At 36.7% G+C, this 13,167-nt stretch overlaps 1 protein-coding gene and 1 long non-coding RNA gene across 3 annotated transcripts; both read right to left on the reverse strand.

Annotated features, from left to right (window-relative positions):
* Nucleotides 1-1,621: 1,621 nt before the first annotated feature.
* Nucleotides 1,622-8,722, reverse strand: LOC108442901 (tumor necrosis factor receptor superfamily member 14-like). 2 transcript variants are annotated; one of them, XM_037535600.1, is made up of 7 exons: nt 8,639-8,722; nt 6,804-6,965; nt 6,402-6,527; nt 6,137-6,292; nt 5,926-6,013; nt 5,401-5,580; nt 1,622-1,811 (listed from the first exon to the last, which is right to left on the reverse strand). In XM_037535600.1, the coding sequence occupies exons 2-7, from the start codon at nt 6,931-6,933 to the stop codon at nt 1,757-1,759; spliced, it is 735 nt and encodes a 244-aa protein (XP_037391497.1). In that variant the 5' UTR covers nt 6,934-6,965; nt 8,639-8,722; the 3' UTR covers nt 1,622-1,756. The 2 variants fall into 2 exon arrangements, with proteins under 2 accessions (XP_037391497.1, XP_037391496.1); XM_037535599.1 differs by having other exon boundaries at nt 6,137-6,304.
* Nucleotides 8,723-9,757: 1,035 nt separating this feature from the next.
* On the reverse strand, nt 9,758-12,545 carry LOC119262636. Its single transcript, XR_005129789.1, has 3 exons — nt 12,292-12,545; nt 11,870-11,995; nt 9,758-9,813 (listed from the first exon to the last, which is right to left on the reverse strand). It is a non-coding gene; the product is annotated as an uncharacterized LOC119262636 (long non-coding RNA).
* Between the last annotated feature and the right edge of the window lie 622 nt (nt 12,546-13,167).

Here is a 13,167-nt window from a genome sequence, read left to right on the forward strand (position 1 = left end):
GAAGTTAATGATGAAATAGATTGCCAGGCTGATTTAATTATAACATTCACAATTAAATTTGTAATCAGGCTGTCACCCAGGTAGCTGTGTGTAATCAGTTTTTTAACTAAACAATGTATTTGAAATGTCTCATATTGAAAAAATTAGACACTAATATGTAGTGTATATTTTTCCATAGAGTCAGTTCCAGATAGCTCACATATTCCAATAACAGTGCAATAATGCAGTTGAACATATTTCCAAAACTATGTAATATTATTAAATATAAACACGAGAGCTTGGTACCTTGACAATACATAACTTAAGAGCTGCAGATTGAGGTCACTTCTTAAACAGTGGGTGCCACTTATAAACAGCTTAAAAGTTTGCATTGTTGTACGTGACTGAAGCAGTCTTGAGCAAAGCACCTAACCCCCAACTGATCCAGGGTGCTGCAGATAGTGCTGCCCATCGTGGTGTGTATGTGGTGTTTCACTACACTGAGAGGTAAAAGGTGAAATTTCTCTGTTGTGGGAATAATAAAGGTCACTTAATTTTAATATATACTACTAGAAATATACAAAAATATGCAATAAGATCTATCCCGAGAAAAAAAGACAGATAAAATAAACCTATAATTGAACATAAGAGATTCAGTCCTCATCTCTCCTCTTCCCTCTTCTGGCCCCACTGAGAAGACTTGAAGAGCCTAATGGCTCAATGGATCAAGAAAGGGCCTTCCCCAAACTGGTGCAACAAATTTGGATGCATATAATTGACAAAATATAGTAATAACCTCACCCTTCACTGGAACAAAACAGTGAACTGCCCCAGACTAGCATTCCTCCTCTACTTTACTGTTGGTATATTGCAGAAAGTAATTTTCTCTTGTCATTCATGAAATGCAGATTCATCCATCAGATTGCTGAAAAGTGCAGCATGATTCATCACTCCAGAGAACATGTTTCCACTGCTGCAGAGTCCAGCAGCAGTGTTCTTTACAATACTACTTGCTGATGCTTGATATTTCATGTAGTGATGCTAGGCTTGTGTGCTGCTGCTCGGGCACGAAAACCCATTTCATGAAGCTCCCGACACCCTTTTGTACACCTGTTAGCAGTGGGTGTGGCTGAAAACATCTAAAGTCAAAATTTAGGAAGAGTGTCCACATACATTTGTCCAAATAGCATATTTATATAGAACAAGACCTTAGAAGATGATGATGATTATTATTAAGCAAAGGCTTTAAGCTCACATGCCTCATTTCACCTGAAATCCTTGTGGACCAGATCACATCAAATATATTGTCATGTTCTTCTGATGTTTTGTTGAATGTGATTTAAGTTTTATTATACTGAACCTATTTCTTAAAGAATAGTCGATAGTATACGTTTATGCATGTGTAGCTCATACATACTGCTCCATATCAAGCAGCGCATCTCAGCATTTTGCTGTCTGAGATGGTCAAACTGTCAACTGGGTCTAGTGTTTAAACATGTTTTTCTCTTTTCTGCCACACAGTCAGCCATGTATCTCCACTACTGTATCAGTGTGAAGCTGAATGTAAATTAAGGTCACTTGTGCCTCTCATCTCTCAGAAAGGATGACGACATACATTATGATTAAAATATTGCACATTTAGTTACTTGAATTATGTCCTTTTATTAGGCAGTACCTCAATATTTTGCATAAATATACATGTATTTATTTTCAAATTTAGTAAAATGACCTATAATGTAAACTTTCAAGTTACTGTGCTCACAATCTGGCTGGAGATTCATTTGAGTTCATCTTCTTCTCCCCAAATTCTATTTAGTGGTCGGTGAGGCTTCCTGCAAAGAAAAGTATTTTATATTCTCTCAAATAGGCAAAAAGAATGCAAACAGAACTGTGACTGCTAGAGTGTTGCCTTTAAGGCAAGTGCACAAATATATGCACACATGTAATATCTGCAGTTCAGCTGTTTTACAACACCACAAAGATACTGTGTTTGGCGACATGTGAATGAATAAAGTTCAAAAACATTTTTACAATGTTGATACTAGTACTATGACATTATTATGTATAATAATAATAATAATAATAATAATAGTAATAATAATAATAATAATAATAATAATTATTATTATTATTATTATTATTATTATTAAGTTGGCTTGAAAAAGCCAACTTACTGTTCTTCGAAATCTTATTATTAAGTTGGCTTGAAAAAGCCAACTTACTGTTCTTCGTAATCTTCTTCTTCTTATTATTATTCTACGCTCAAAATTTAAACAGTTTCGGTTTAGTTCAGATTAGGTTGCTTGTGCTTTTCTAAGCGATCCGACGTACGGTTTCCGGAATATTAACGTTCAAAGTGGATTTTTTTCCCATAGGGAAAGAATGGGGGAGGCTGTTGGCAGACTGCCAGACATGATGTCACAATGCATCGTTCTCTCACACAACAGCTCCAAACCACGCATGGAGCTCAATGTCTCACCAGCTCCCAGCCTTATTCTCAGCAGCTCTGTTAAGGGTTAACTGCTTTTAAGGTGGAATTGCACCAAGATAGCACAGAATTTTAAGGTGGAACTTCAATTTAAGGTGGAACTAACAATAGCATAACAATAAATTTAAGGTAGAACTTCAATTAACATAGCGCTATGTTAAAGTTGGAACGGCTATTAACTTGTCACTAACTTTAAGGTGAGACCTCAATTAACATAGCAAAAAAATTAAGGTGGAACTGCTATTAACAAAGCATTAAATATGGCACAGTGTTTAAGGTGGAACGTTAATTAACATAGAAACAAAATTAAGGTGGCACACAACTTAAGGTGGAACTTCTTTTAAGGTGACACAGACTTTAAGGTGGAACTGCAATTAACCTAGCACTAAATTTAAGGTGGAACTTCAGTTAACATGGCACAAAATTAAAGGAGGCACAGAATTTAAGGCGGAACTTTAATCAACATAGCAATGAAATTAACATGGCACAGAGCTTACAGTGGAACTTGAAATGACATTGCACTAAATTTAAGGTGGCACACTGTTTAAGGTGGAAGATTTTTAAGGAGGCACAGAACTTAAGGTCGAACTGCAAATAACCTAGCACTAAATTTAAGGTGGCACAGAATTTAGGATCGAACTCTCTTTAAGGTAGCACCAAATTTAAAGTGGAACTTAGTTTAAGGTATCACTAAAATTAACACCTTAGCACCTAGCAACAAATTACCATCGATCCCGGGTACTACAGCTATCAACAGTTTTCAACCATTTTAACATTTTAACAACTACCAACCGGCTTCAACCATTTTAACATTTCAACAACTGTCAACAGTTTTCAACCATTTTTCATTTCAACAACTATCAACGGTTTTCAACCATTTTAACATTTCAACAACTGTCAACCCGTTTAGACCAATTTAACATTTAAACTAAATCAATGTCTCACCAGCTCCCAGCCTAATTCTCAGCAGTTCTGTTAAGGTTAACCTGCTATTTAAGGTGGAATTACACCAAGATAGCACTGAGTTTTAAGGTGGAACTAGTATAACAATAAATTTAAGGTGGAACTGCTTTTAACCCATGACTAAATTTAAGGTGGCAAAGAATTTAAGATGGAACTCTCTTTAAGCTAGAACTAAATTTAAGGTGGAACTTCAGTTAACATAGCAGAAAAACTTAAAGGAGGCACAGAAATTAAGGTGGAACTTTAATTATCATAGCAACGAAATTAAAGTGGCACAGACTTTATGGTGGAATTTGAAATGACATTGCACTAAATTTAAGGTGGCACAGAACTTAAGGGGGAACTGCAAATAACCTAGCACTAAATTTAAGGTAGCACTAAATTTAAGGTGGAACTTAGTTTACGGCAGCCCTAAAATTAACGTGGAACAAAATTTAAGGCAGAACTTCATTCACAGTCACAGCTAGCAACAAATTACCATTGATCACGGATTACAACTTTGTTGCAACATTTTAACAACCATCAACCGTTTTCCATCATTTTAACATTAACAACTATCAACCGGTTTCAACAATTTTAACATTTTAACAACGATCAAGTTTTCAACCATTTTAACAGTTTAACAACCATCAACCGGTTTCACCCTTTTTAACATTTTAACAACAATCAAGTTTTTATCCATTTTAACAGTTTAACAACTATCAACCAGTTTCACCCTTTTTAACATTTTAACAACTATCAACCAGTTTCAACCAGTTGAACATTTAAACAACTATCAACGGTTTTCAAACATTTTAACATTTTAACAACTATCAACCAGTTTCAACCAATTTAACGTTTTACCTAAATTAACAGGCTTTTTCAAGCCAACTTAAAGTTCGTTCACGAACTTTCCCTTTCTAGTTATTATTATTATTCTATGCTCAAAATTTAAACAGTTTCTCGTCCCACAGTTTTCGAGCTAGAGCCACGAAATTTTACAGGATCGTAGGGCCTATACCCGATTAGGTTGCTTTTCTAAGCGATCCGACGTACGGTTTCCGGAATATTAACGTTCAAACTGGATTTTTTTTCCCATAGGGAATGAATGGGGAGGCTGTTGGCAGACTGCCAGACATGATGTCACAATGCATTGTTCTCTCACACAACAGCTCCAAACCACGCACAGAGCTCAATGTCTCACCAGCTCCCAGCCTTATTCTCAGCAGCTCTGTTAAGGGTTAACTGCTTTTAAGGTGGAATTGCACCAAGACAGCACAGACTTTAAGGTGGAACTGCAATTAACCTAGCACTAAACTTCAGTTAACATGGCACAAAATTAAAGGAGGCACAGAATTTAAGGCGGAACTTTAATCAACATAGCAATGAAATTAACATGGAACTTGAAATGACATTGCACTAAATTTAAAGTGGAACAGACTTTAAGGTGGAACTGCAATTAACCTAGCACTAAATTTAAGGTGGCACAGAATTTTATGATGGAACTCTCCTTAAGGTAGCACCAAATTTAAAGTGGAACTTAGTTTAAGGTAGCACTAAAATTAACATCTTAGCACCTAGCAACAAATTACCATCGATCACGAGTACTACAGCTTCTACTTTACAACTTTTTCACAACATTTCAACAACTATCAACAGTTTTCAACCATTTTATCATTTTAACAACTACCAACCGGTTTCAACCAACTTAACGTTTTAACTATATTAACAGGCATTGGAACATTAATTAACATAGAAACAAAATTACGGTGGCACACAACTTAAGGTGGAACTTCTTTTAAGGTGGCACAGACTTTAAGGTGGAAATGCAATTAACCTAGCACTACATTTAAGGTGGAACTTCAGTTAACATGGCACAAAATTAAAGGAGGCATAGAATTTAAGGCAGAACTTTAATCAACATAGCGTAGAAGGCAAAGGAGTTAACCACTGCACTAACCAACAACCACCAAAAAGACAAACTTCCTTACCTGCACATTGGACAGGCTTCCTGTAGTTTTAGACAAACAATAACTGGAACTCCTCCAGCCACAACTATGACAACAAAACTAATAATTCCAACAATCAGACCAGCTGGAGTTTTGGTTCCACAGTCAGCATCAGAAGAAAACGTTCCTGCCTTTATTTCTATAAGTCCCAGCTCTTCACATCTGTCAGAGTGAAGCAAAATCAGTGATGAAGTGATATGAATCTTTGCCTAAAAGCACTGTTAATATAAATTAATAAAATCTTTGGCATTCTTCAAGTTAACTGTTACTTGCTCCAGTCTCCTTTACTCAGAGGCTAAATGTCATTAAAGCTACAGCCAAAACTAAATGACAGTTTCTTTTCACAAACTGTATCTCTGCACCATTTTCAACTTATAATAGAAAACATATTTCATTGTTTACATTTATTGACGTTTTGTGTGATTTATCATCTTACAGTTGATTTGTAGCAAGTTTGTCTACTGATCACAAAGATCATGTGGTAACATTCATCAAGTCGACACTCACTTTGAATGTTGTTGGCAGAAGAGAAGAGAACCATTTGAGAAGGTTCCATCTGAGCATTCAGCACATTCGGTATCTTTAAACGCTGTTCCTGCAAACATACAAGTTCTGTTCAGTCTCAGTGAATAAAGCTGCTCCTCTGATCTAGTCATTTAAAAAAGAAAGTGCACACGGTGTTGGTGTAGTAGTCAGTATACAGATATGTCAGACCAACCTTTATGCTTTATATATTGTCCAGGGCTGCAGTTTGTGTGTTTCTGTGCTAGTATACAGCCGCCTCTGTGCTGATCAGTACAGTAATATCCATCTAGTGGCTCACAGACTGTGTCTGATGATCGAGTGCAGGGAGTCTTTACTCTTAAACCCTGACCTGTGAACAACACTTTCCATCCAACATATTACCACAAAGAATGCATTACAAGCACACGTAACACATACTTCTACACAAAACGTGAATTTCATATAAAGGACAGACTTACCAGGATCACACACTGTACAGCTAAAGCAGTCTATGAGTCCGTTTGGTGCATCAATGAAAGCTGAATGATGGCATGGAACACAGGCAGTGCTGGTGTCCTCAGTGCAGTGTCTGTAAACATGGTTCCCTAAGAAACATACAGCCAAAGATGAGCTGACTGAGTAATTATGACAAACTATGGCTGATTTTTCTTTCTTTATTTATTTATTTTTCCTGATTCCACTCACATATGTAATTCACATTCATTGTGATGCGTGTGACTCTCTACAAATATGAGACCCTCTTTGTGATGGCCTGGTTTGGGTGAATTCACTATAACTTGTCACTGGCTTTTTAACACTTTTACCATACCCTACCTTACCATAAAACAAGTCTGAATTAAGCCAAACCAGCTTTAACTTACCAGATGAACACATGGGACAGCATTCTCCATTTATCTCATACTCAGCTCGGGCACACATGCAAAAACAGAGCTCGAAATTCAGGGAGAAAGTAGCAGCCATAAGAAAAATGATCTTCACTCCACAGATCATTTTAAAAATGTTTGTATTTCATAGAGTAGAAGCTGAAAAGAAAGGGCAAATGTGTTAGAAGGGCTGAAACCTTGGTCAAAAATGGATAACAAAAAGCAAATAAAAATAAAACTCCTGGGTATGATTGCTATCTTAGAAAGCTGTTCATGCCTTCTGTATACTGTGGTAATTTTAAGCTTTGATATGGGTGCAGATCAAGATCATTCATTTTACCAGTTGGGGTTTGCTTCAGAAATATTTTAGTATGAGGCTTTGAACATCATGTTTGTATATGTATTTAAGTGTTTATGTGTGGGATTTTTTGTTTCTTTGTTTAAAGAAAGTCTAATAGGCTACATAGATTAGCATGAGGGAGAGAGAGAGAGAGAGAGAGAGAGAGAGAGAGATAGACCTTAGCTTTAGTGAGCTTTTAGCTTTAGGATTGAAACTGCAACAATGTGAGCGTAGAACCTCATTGATCATGAGCGTTGGATACAAACTCTTTAGTGTTTTGTAATGTGAAAGCAGATCTATATAAAAAGAGTTATATATGTAAGGTTGTCTTGGAAGTTTGGGGGCAACTGCACATTTTCTTATAGACATAAGAATTTTATTCATCAGGGTGTGGGTGTCTGTTGCTTTGTATTTGTGCAGGCCCCATGGTTGGTCACACGGGGATGCCCTCCTGCATGTAAGAGGTCGCTAATCCACTGCCAAGAGAGACTCTCTCCCCTCTGGCATGACCTGGGAGCACATTTGTTCAGGCCAGCCCAACACTCTCCACTCCACTCCACACTTTGCTTCTTCTTGGTAATTATTCGATTCTGTGAAACTCTGGGAGGCGTCATTTGTTTTCCCATCATCTTTTCTCCTGGTTGTGAAGTAGAGAGATAGACTAGCTTTTTAAGTTTTTGTTTCTTTTTATTTTTAGGTTTAGTTAGTTTAAACTGCTATATATTTTTGGTTGTTGTTTTGGAGTGTGCTTGTCCCTGAAGCCATCCTCCCATCTAGCTTAGTATTTTATCATAAAAATCAACCTGTTTTCTGGTTTAAATGTCCAGGGTTTGGTCTGGGGAGAGAGCTTATTCTCCTTTTCTGTTACAGTCTGACCCCAGACCAGGTTATAACAATTTGTTTATATTTACAAAATAATCATCTTGGTCAGGCAAAACATTAAAAGTAATTTCTTTGTAATCATGTCAGTGAAATAAATGTTCGAGTGTTAACAGTTCACAGATTCTTGTTTTCATTGCACTTCAGAGGGATTTTGTACATAGTTGTGACAAACCTGAAAGTGATTCTTGTGTTTTGTGAAATTATAGGCAAAAGAACAGCTATGAACTTATAGAAGCAGAAATGAAGTTTCCCTGTATAACTTTACCTTCTAACACTGCATCAACACACATGAATACAGTTAGCCAAAACAAAGAACAATCTGTGATGATGAATGGTAACTTGATTAGAAACTCTCATTACAAGCATTAAAGACTGTTCTGGGATGAAGATACAAAAACATTTGGACTTACAATTCCAGCCTGACCTTTTCTCATTTCCATATCCCTCCATTTACACTTTTTGAAGCGTGGGAACTTTAAAATGAGCTCATCAAAATATTCATTTGTTAGAATTATTTTAAAAGAAAACACAAATTCCTCTAGAAATATAAATAGGTTGTGTCCACTGTGTCAAAGCCCTCTTAGTTAATTGCAGGTTAGAAAGTTCTTACTTTGGAAGACTCTCCTGAAGAAACCAGTGAAGTGAATAAACTGTTGAAATGGTCTAGTTTAACTTCTGTTTTGTGAAAAGCTCCAAGTTAACCATTTCCTATTCCTAAGTGATTAGCAGTAGAGAGAAGTGCTGTCTTCCTCTGTATATTTTCTGTTCCTCAGTAGGTGGTCATGCATTTCTATAATCCACCCCTACTGTTTCCTTTATAGCTACAACTGAGGAGAGATACAAAATGCTGGATGAATGATTGAATGACTCATTGAATGATTGTGTATGTTTAAACCTGCAATGGCAGAGAAGATGCCAACTTTTCTTTCTTGCTTTCTAAAAGAAAAATTAGGCAGACCTTTTCCCAGTGGTGGTGAGCTTGATGTATTCTTCAGTAACACCTGGTCACATGGTGCTCTAAGCCTAATGAACGGGGTGTTTTTCTTAGCTGCTGACAGAACTTTGGCCGATCAAAATTGAAAGGGTAAGAATTTTTGGTGAAAAACCAGAAGCTTATGATTCCACGTCTGCACTTCCTCTCTCCAAACCCCCAGTGAGGTGTGCACTACATAAAGCAATTCATAAAACAAAGTATGACTTTTTCAGTTAGAATTATCATAGTGCTATCATATTTAATACTATGTGTATGGGTGCTCTCAACAGGAACCACATTTCTATTCTTGTTGATAACACTGCAGCGTTGGCAGAAGAAGAAACACAAGGGTGGCCATGATCCTGATCCAAAAAATACTCTTTACTGAATGCACCGGCAGAAACCGGAACATACTCAGAACTGAAACAATGCAAGACGTCACCATTAGGTACATGTTTTACTTTGGCTCTGACCAAACCCCAAAAGATCCCTACACAACAGTTTCACTTCCCAACACAAATAATCCCAAAGAACACTTACATATAACACGACAACAATCAACACTAACTTTGTTTCCTAGAGACTGCAGTTTATGTGTTAGGATTGTGTTATTAGTGATATCAAAATGAAGATTTCTGCAGCAGTGAAGCTTTTCCAGTGCACAGTAATAACACCTAGTGGTTGGTCCAAATCTTTGTCTTGCATGTAATTTGTTTCAAAACAAAAAAGGTCATTAGTGACATAAACATGATGCTGCTCACAGACTGTATCTGATGATTGAGTGCAGGGAATCTTTACTCTTAAACCCTGACCTGAGAAAAATATAAAACAACACTGTTCCTTTAAAACAGCCCTGCGATGGACTGGCGACCTGTCCAGGGTGTATCCTGCCTTCCGCCCGATGACTGCTGGGATAGGCTCCAGCATCCCCCCGCGACCCTTACGGAGAAGCGGCTTAGAAAATGGATGGATGGATGGACTGTTCCTTTAAAACATATTACTATAAATGGGGCTGGTTCTAGCCTTCTGTGGGCCCTAAGCAGGATTTTTTGGGGGCCCCCATCTGGCTAGCTGATAATAACAATGGTCCTCATTCAACAACTGTACTTAAGAAAAAGATTCTTCTTAAAGCCCACTTTTGCAGTTTTCAGCAAGATTCTGACGTTCAGCAATGTTTTTTGTTTGGAATTTGTTTCTAGGTAAGAACAGAATCTACATACACAGAGCACAAAGGTGAGAACTGATTCTGCAGTTTAAGAACTTCAGCAATCTGACGTATTACTGAATGAGGCCCAATGACTTCCACAAACTATAAATTTATGTAAAATTATAACTGGCCAATTTGTGTATTGCTGATGACTGAATGCGCTTTGGGGTTCTAATAAGTAAGTACGTTTAAATTACACACAACCTTCTCAATGCAGGGGTCTGTGTGCTGACACATTACTTTCACTCATGCAAGTAACTTCAATTTGTTTTAACTTTTAATTTGAATTCAGTTATTTGGATCTAACTCTGGTTGTAGTGGTGACAGCTATGCTTTACCACTTGTAACATTGCTAGCTAAATCAGCAAGCTTTAAAGTGTATGGAACAGTAGTAGCAGTTTATGGAAGGGATGGAAAAGGAATAAATCAATGGTCATGTAAACAGCATGCTATGATTTCTTAAATCGGAGTAAAGTCTAGAAATATGATCAAGAAATCCAATGAAGAGAGTTGGATTTTAGCTCAGTAATCAGATTTCTGAGCTTTGAAACACTGACGCAGATTTCTTTCAGGTTTCACACAGCAGACCATGGTACCTGAAATCAATAATCTGCGTTGCTGCAAAATGGTGACAAAACACTTTTGCAACAACAGTGAAATCAACTACATTATTGCCCGTGTTCTGTTTTCTGTTTATTGTAAGTCTTTCTCATTTATTATTGTACTGTATTGTCTTGCACTTGTGTTCCTGTGTTGGTCCTGGAGGAATGTTGTTTCGTTTCACTGTGTACTTGTATATAGCTGAAATGACGAAAAAGCCTGACGACATGCTTGACGAAATGAAAGATTTAAATATTCTTCATCTTTCAAGTAAAGTGGCTAGATGTTTTTAAAAATGCCACTGCATGATGTTTGAGTTTTACATAACACTAATGTCGTCTGTGAGTTTACTGGCTGATTGCAAAGCAGAAATCTGAGTGTTGCCCGACTCATGTAAATGTAGTTTGCCCATTATCTGATCACTCAAGTGTGTGTAAATGTGTTGATCGGATTACTTACACAATCTGATTTTCTGTAGTTATTGGATTTTTAAGTGCATGTAAACGCAGCCATTGCTGTTGATAAGTGATTTCAGCCGATGGTGGTGTTAACCATATGAATTAATCCAAAGATGCTTTTTATTTCTGTTTTGTCTTTAAAATGCATAGAAAACAACATCTGTCAGTCTGTCAGGTTGTCTGGTCCAGGCACATTATTGCCATAGCTGGAGTTTTACATTCAAAATCTGTTGCACTGTTAAACTGGAGATGTGACTGAGCGAATGGCAGATAGAAACTATTGCTAAGCAGTGACTGGAGGGCTAAGAATATGAAGTGGGCCTTGAGAGTGGTCTGTCGAAGACAGGAGTTGTTAAACATGCATGAATCACGAATGATGCTAAAATATGGTACATCTGATTAGCATCATTTTTTTCTGATAAGTTATTAGCCAGTTGTTGGGGGGGGCCTGAGGGCTGTAAGATCCCAAGCTGCCACAACTATGGCTTAATATGCAGGGTTGGCTCTGACCATAAAGTGCATGTTCTTAATCATGTGCTAAACATACACTAAGGATACAGAATTCTTCATAAAACATGAATTTCTTATAAAGGACAGACTTACCAGAATCACACACTGTACAGCTAAAGCAGTCTATTAGTCCGTTTGGTGCATCAATGAAAGTCGAATCATGACATGAAACACATGTAGTGCTTGTTTCCACAGTACAGTGCTTATAAACACGATATCCTACAAGACATTCCACAGATGAGCTGGCAGAGTAATGTTCTAAAGTTTCTCCAGTTACATTATGACAAACCACTATGAATGACTTCTTCCTTAATAGAGTCCAGCTAAAATGAATAGAATTAATAGCATCATATTTATATATTTAATCCACACTCAATTACATGCATATGAATCTCAATACAGATATGAGACCCATCTTGTTGTGGGTGAATTCACACTTATCACTGTAACGCTTTTATCATACCCTAACTTATCATAATACAACTCTGAATTCAGTCAAATTAGCTTTAGCTTACCAGGTGTACACATGGGACAGCATTGTCCATCTATCTCATACTCAGTTCGGGCACATGAGCAAAAACAGAGCTCGAAATTCAGGGAGAAAATAGCAGCAATAAGAAAAATGATCTCCACTCCACAGATCATTTTAAACATGTTTGCATTTTATGATGTCAAGGAAGAGAAGCTGCAAAAAAGGGCAAAAATGTTAGAAAGGATGAAATTTTTGTCAAAAGTGAATAACAAATACAGCATTATAAATCAAACTCTTGGATATGTTTACAATCAAGCATCTTTGTATGTAATCTTTGTATGAAACTGAAAGCCACTACAACCATTCAGCCACTACAACAATGCATTCCTTATATTGTAGAATGTATTGTATTAAATTTAAACTTAAATTCCTTGGTACCACCGGTGGTTCCAAAACGCGCTTCCTTATATTCTTCATAACTTTCATATTACATTCAAAAAGTGGGTGTCATATGAGGCCGTGACTGTCTTCCTTCCATTCAAATAGATGGGTAATGTAATTTTAAACTCTTATAATAGAAGGAGCTGAGCTCACAATTTTTCTTTTTTGTCTACTGGAAGTCGACCCACAAATCTGGCCTATAGACTATAAACAGATGGCATCTCTTCAGTGATATACTCTGTAAAAATGATTTTTTATAAAATAATACAAAGATAGTCTAAGATTTCTGGCTTTCAGCAGTAAATTGTAAATATATAGCGATATGTGTAATCATAATTTTTGCTTCTCAAACGCTTAAGCAATCTCAGATGGAGAAGCTGAAAACCAAATGTAACCATTTCAAGAATAAAACCATGACTAAATAACATAAAAATAGGTTGCACACAAAAAAATCTTAACAAATAAATAAATAAATAAA

The sequence above is a fragment of the Pygocentrus nattereri genome, chromosome 28 (assembly GCF_015220715.1).
Source record: "Pygocentrus nattereri isolate fPygNat1 chromosome 28, fPygNat1.pri, whole genome shotgun sequence".
NCBI classification, from domain to species: Eukaryota; Metazoa; Chordata; class Actinopteri; order Characiformes; family Serrasalmidae; genus Pygocentrus; species Pygocentrus nattereri.

Coding starts and splice junctions, on each gene's coding strand:
- LOC108442901 (XM_037535599.1), bottom strand. CDS start 6,933: ATGATCTGTGGAGTGAAGATCATTTTTCTTATGGCTGCTACTTTCTCC. Junction 6,528..6,803: donor CTGTCCCATGTGTTCATCTG/GTAAGTTAAAGC, acceptor TATGTTTCTTAG/GGAACCATGTTTACAGACAC. Junction 1,812..5,400: donor GAAGCCTGTCCAATGTGCAG/GTAAGGAAGTTT, acceptor TTTTCTTTGCAG/GAAGCCTCACCGACCACTAA.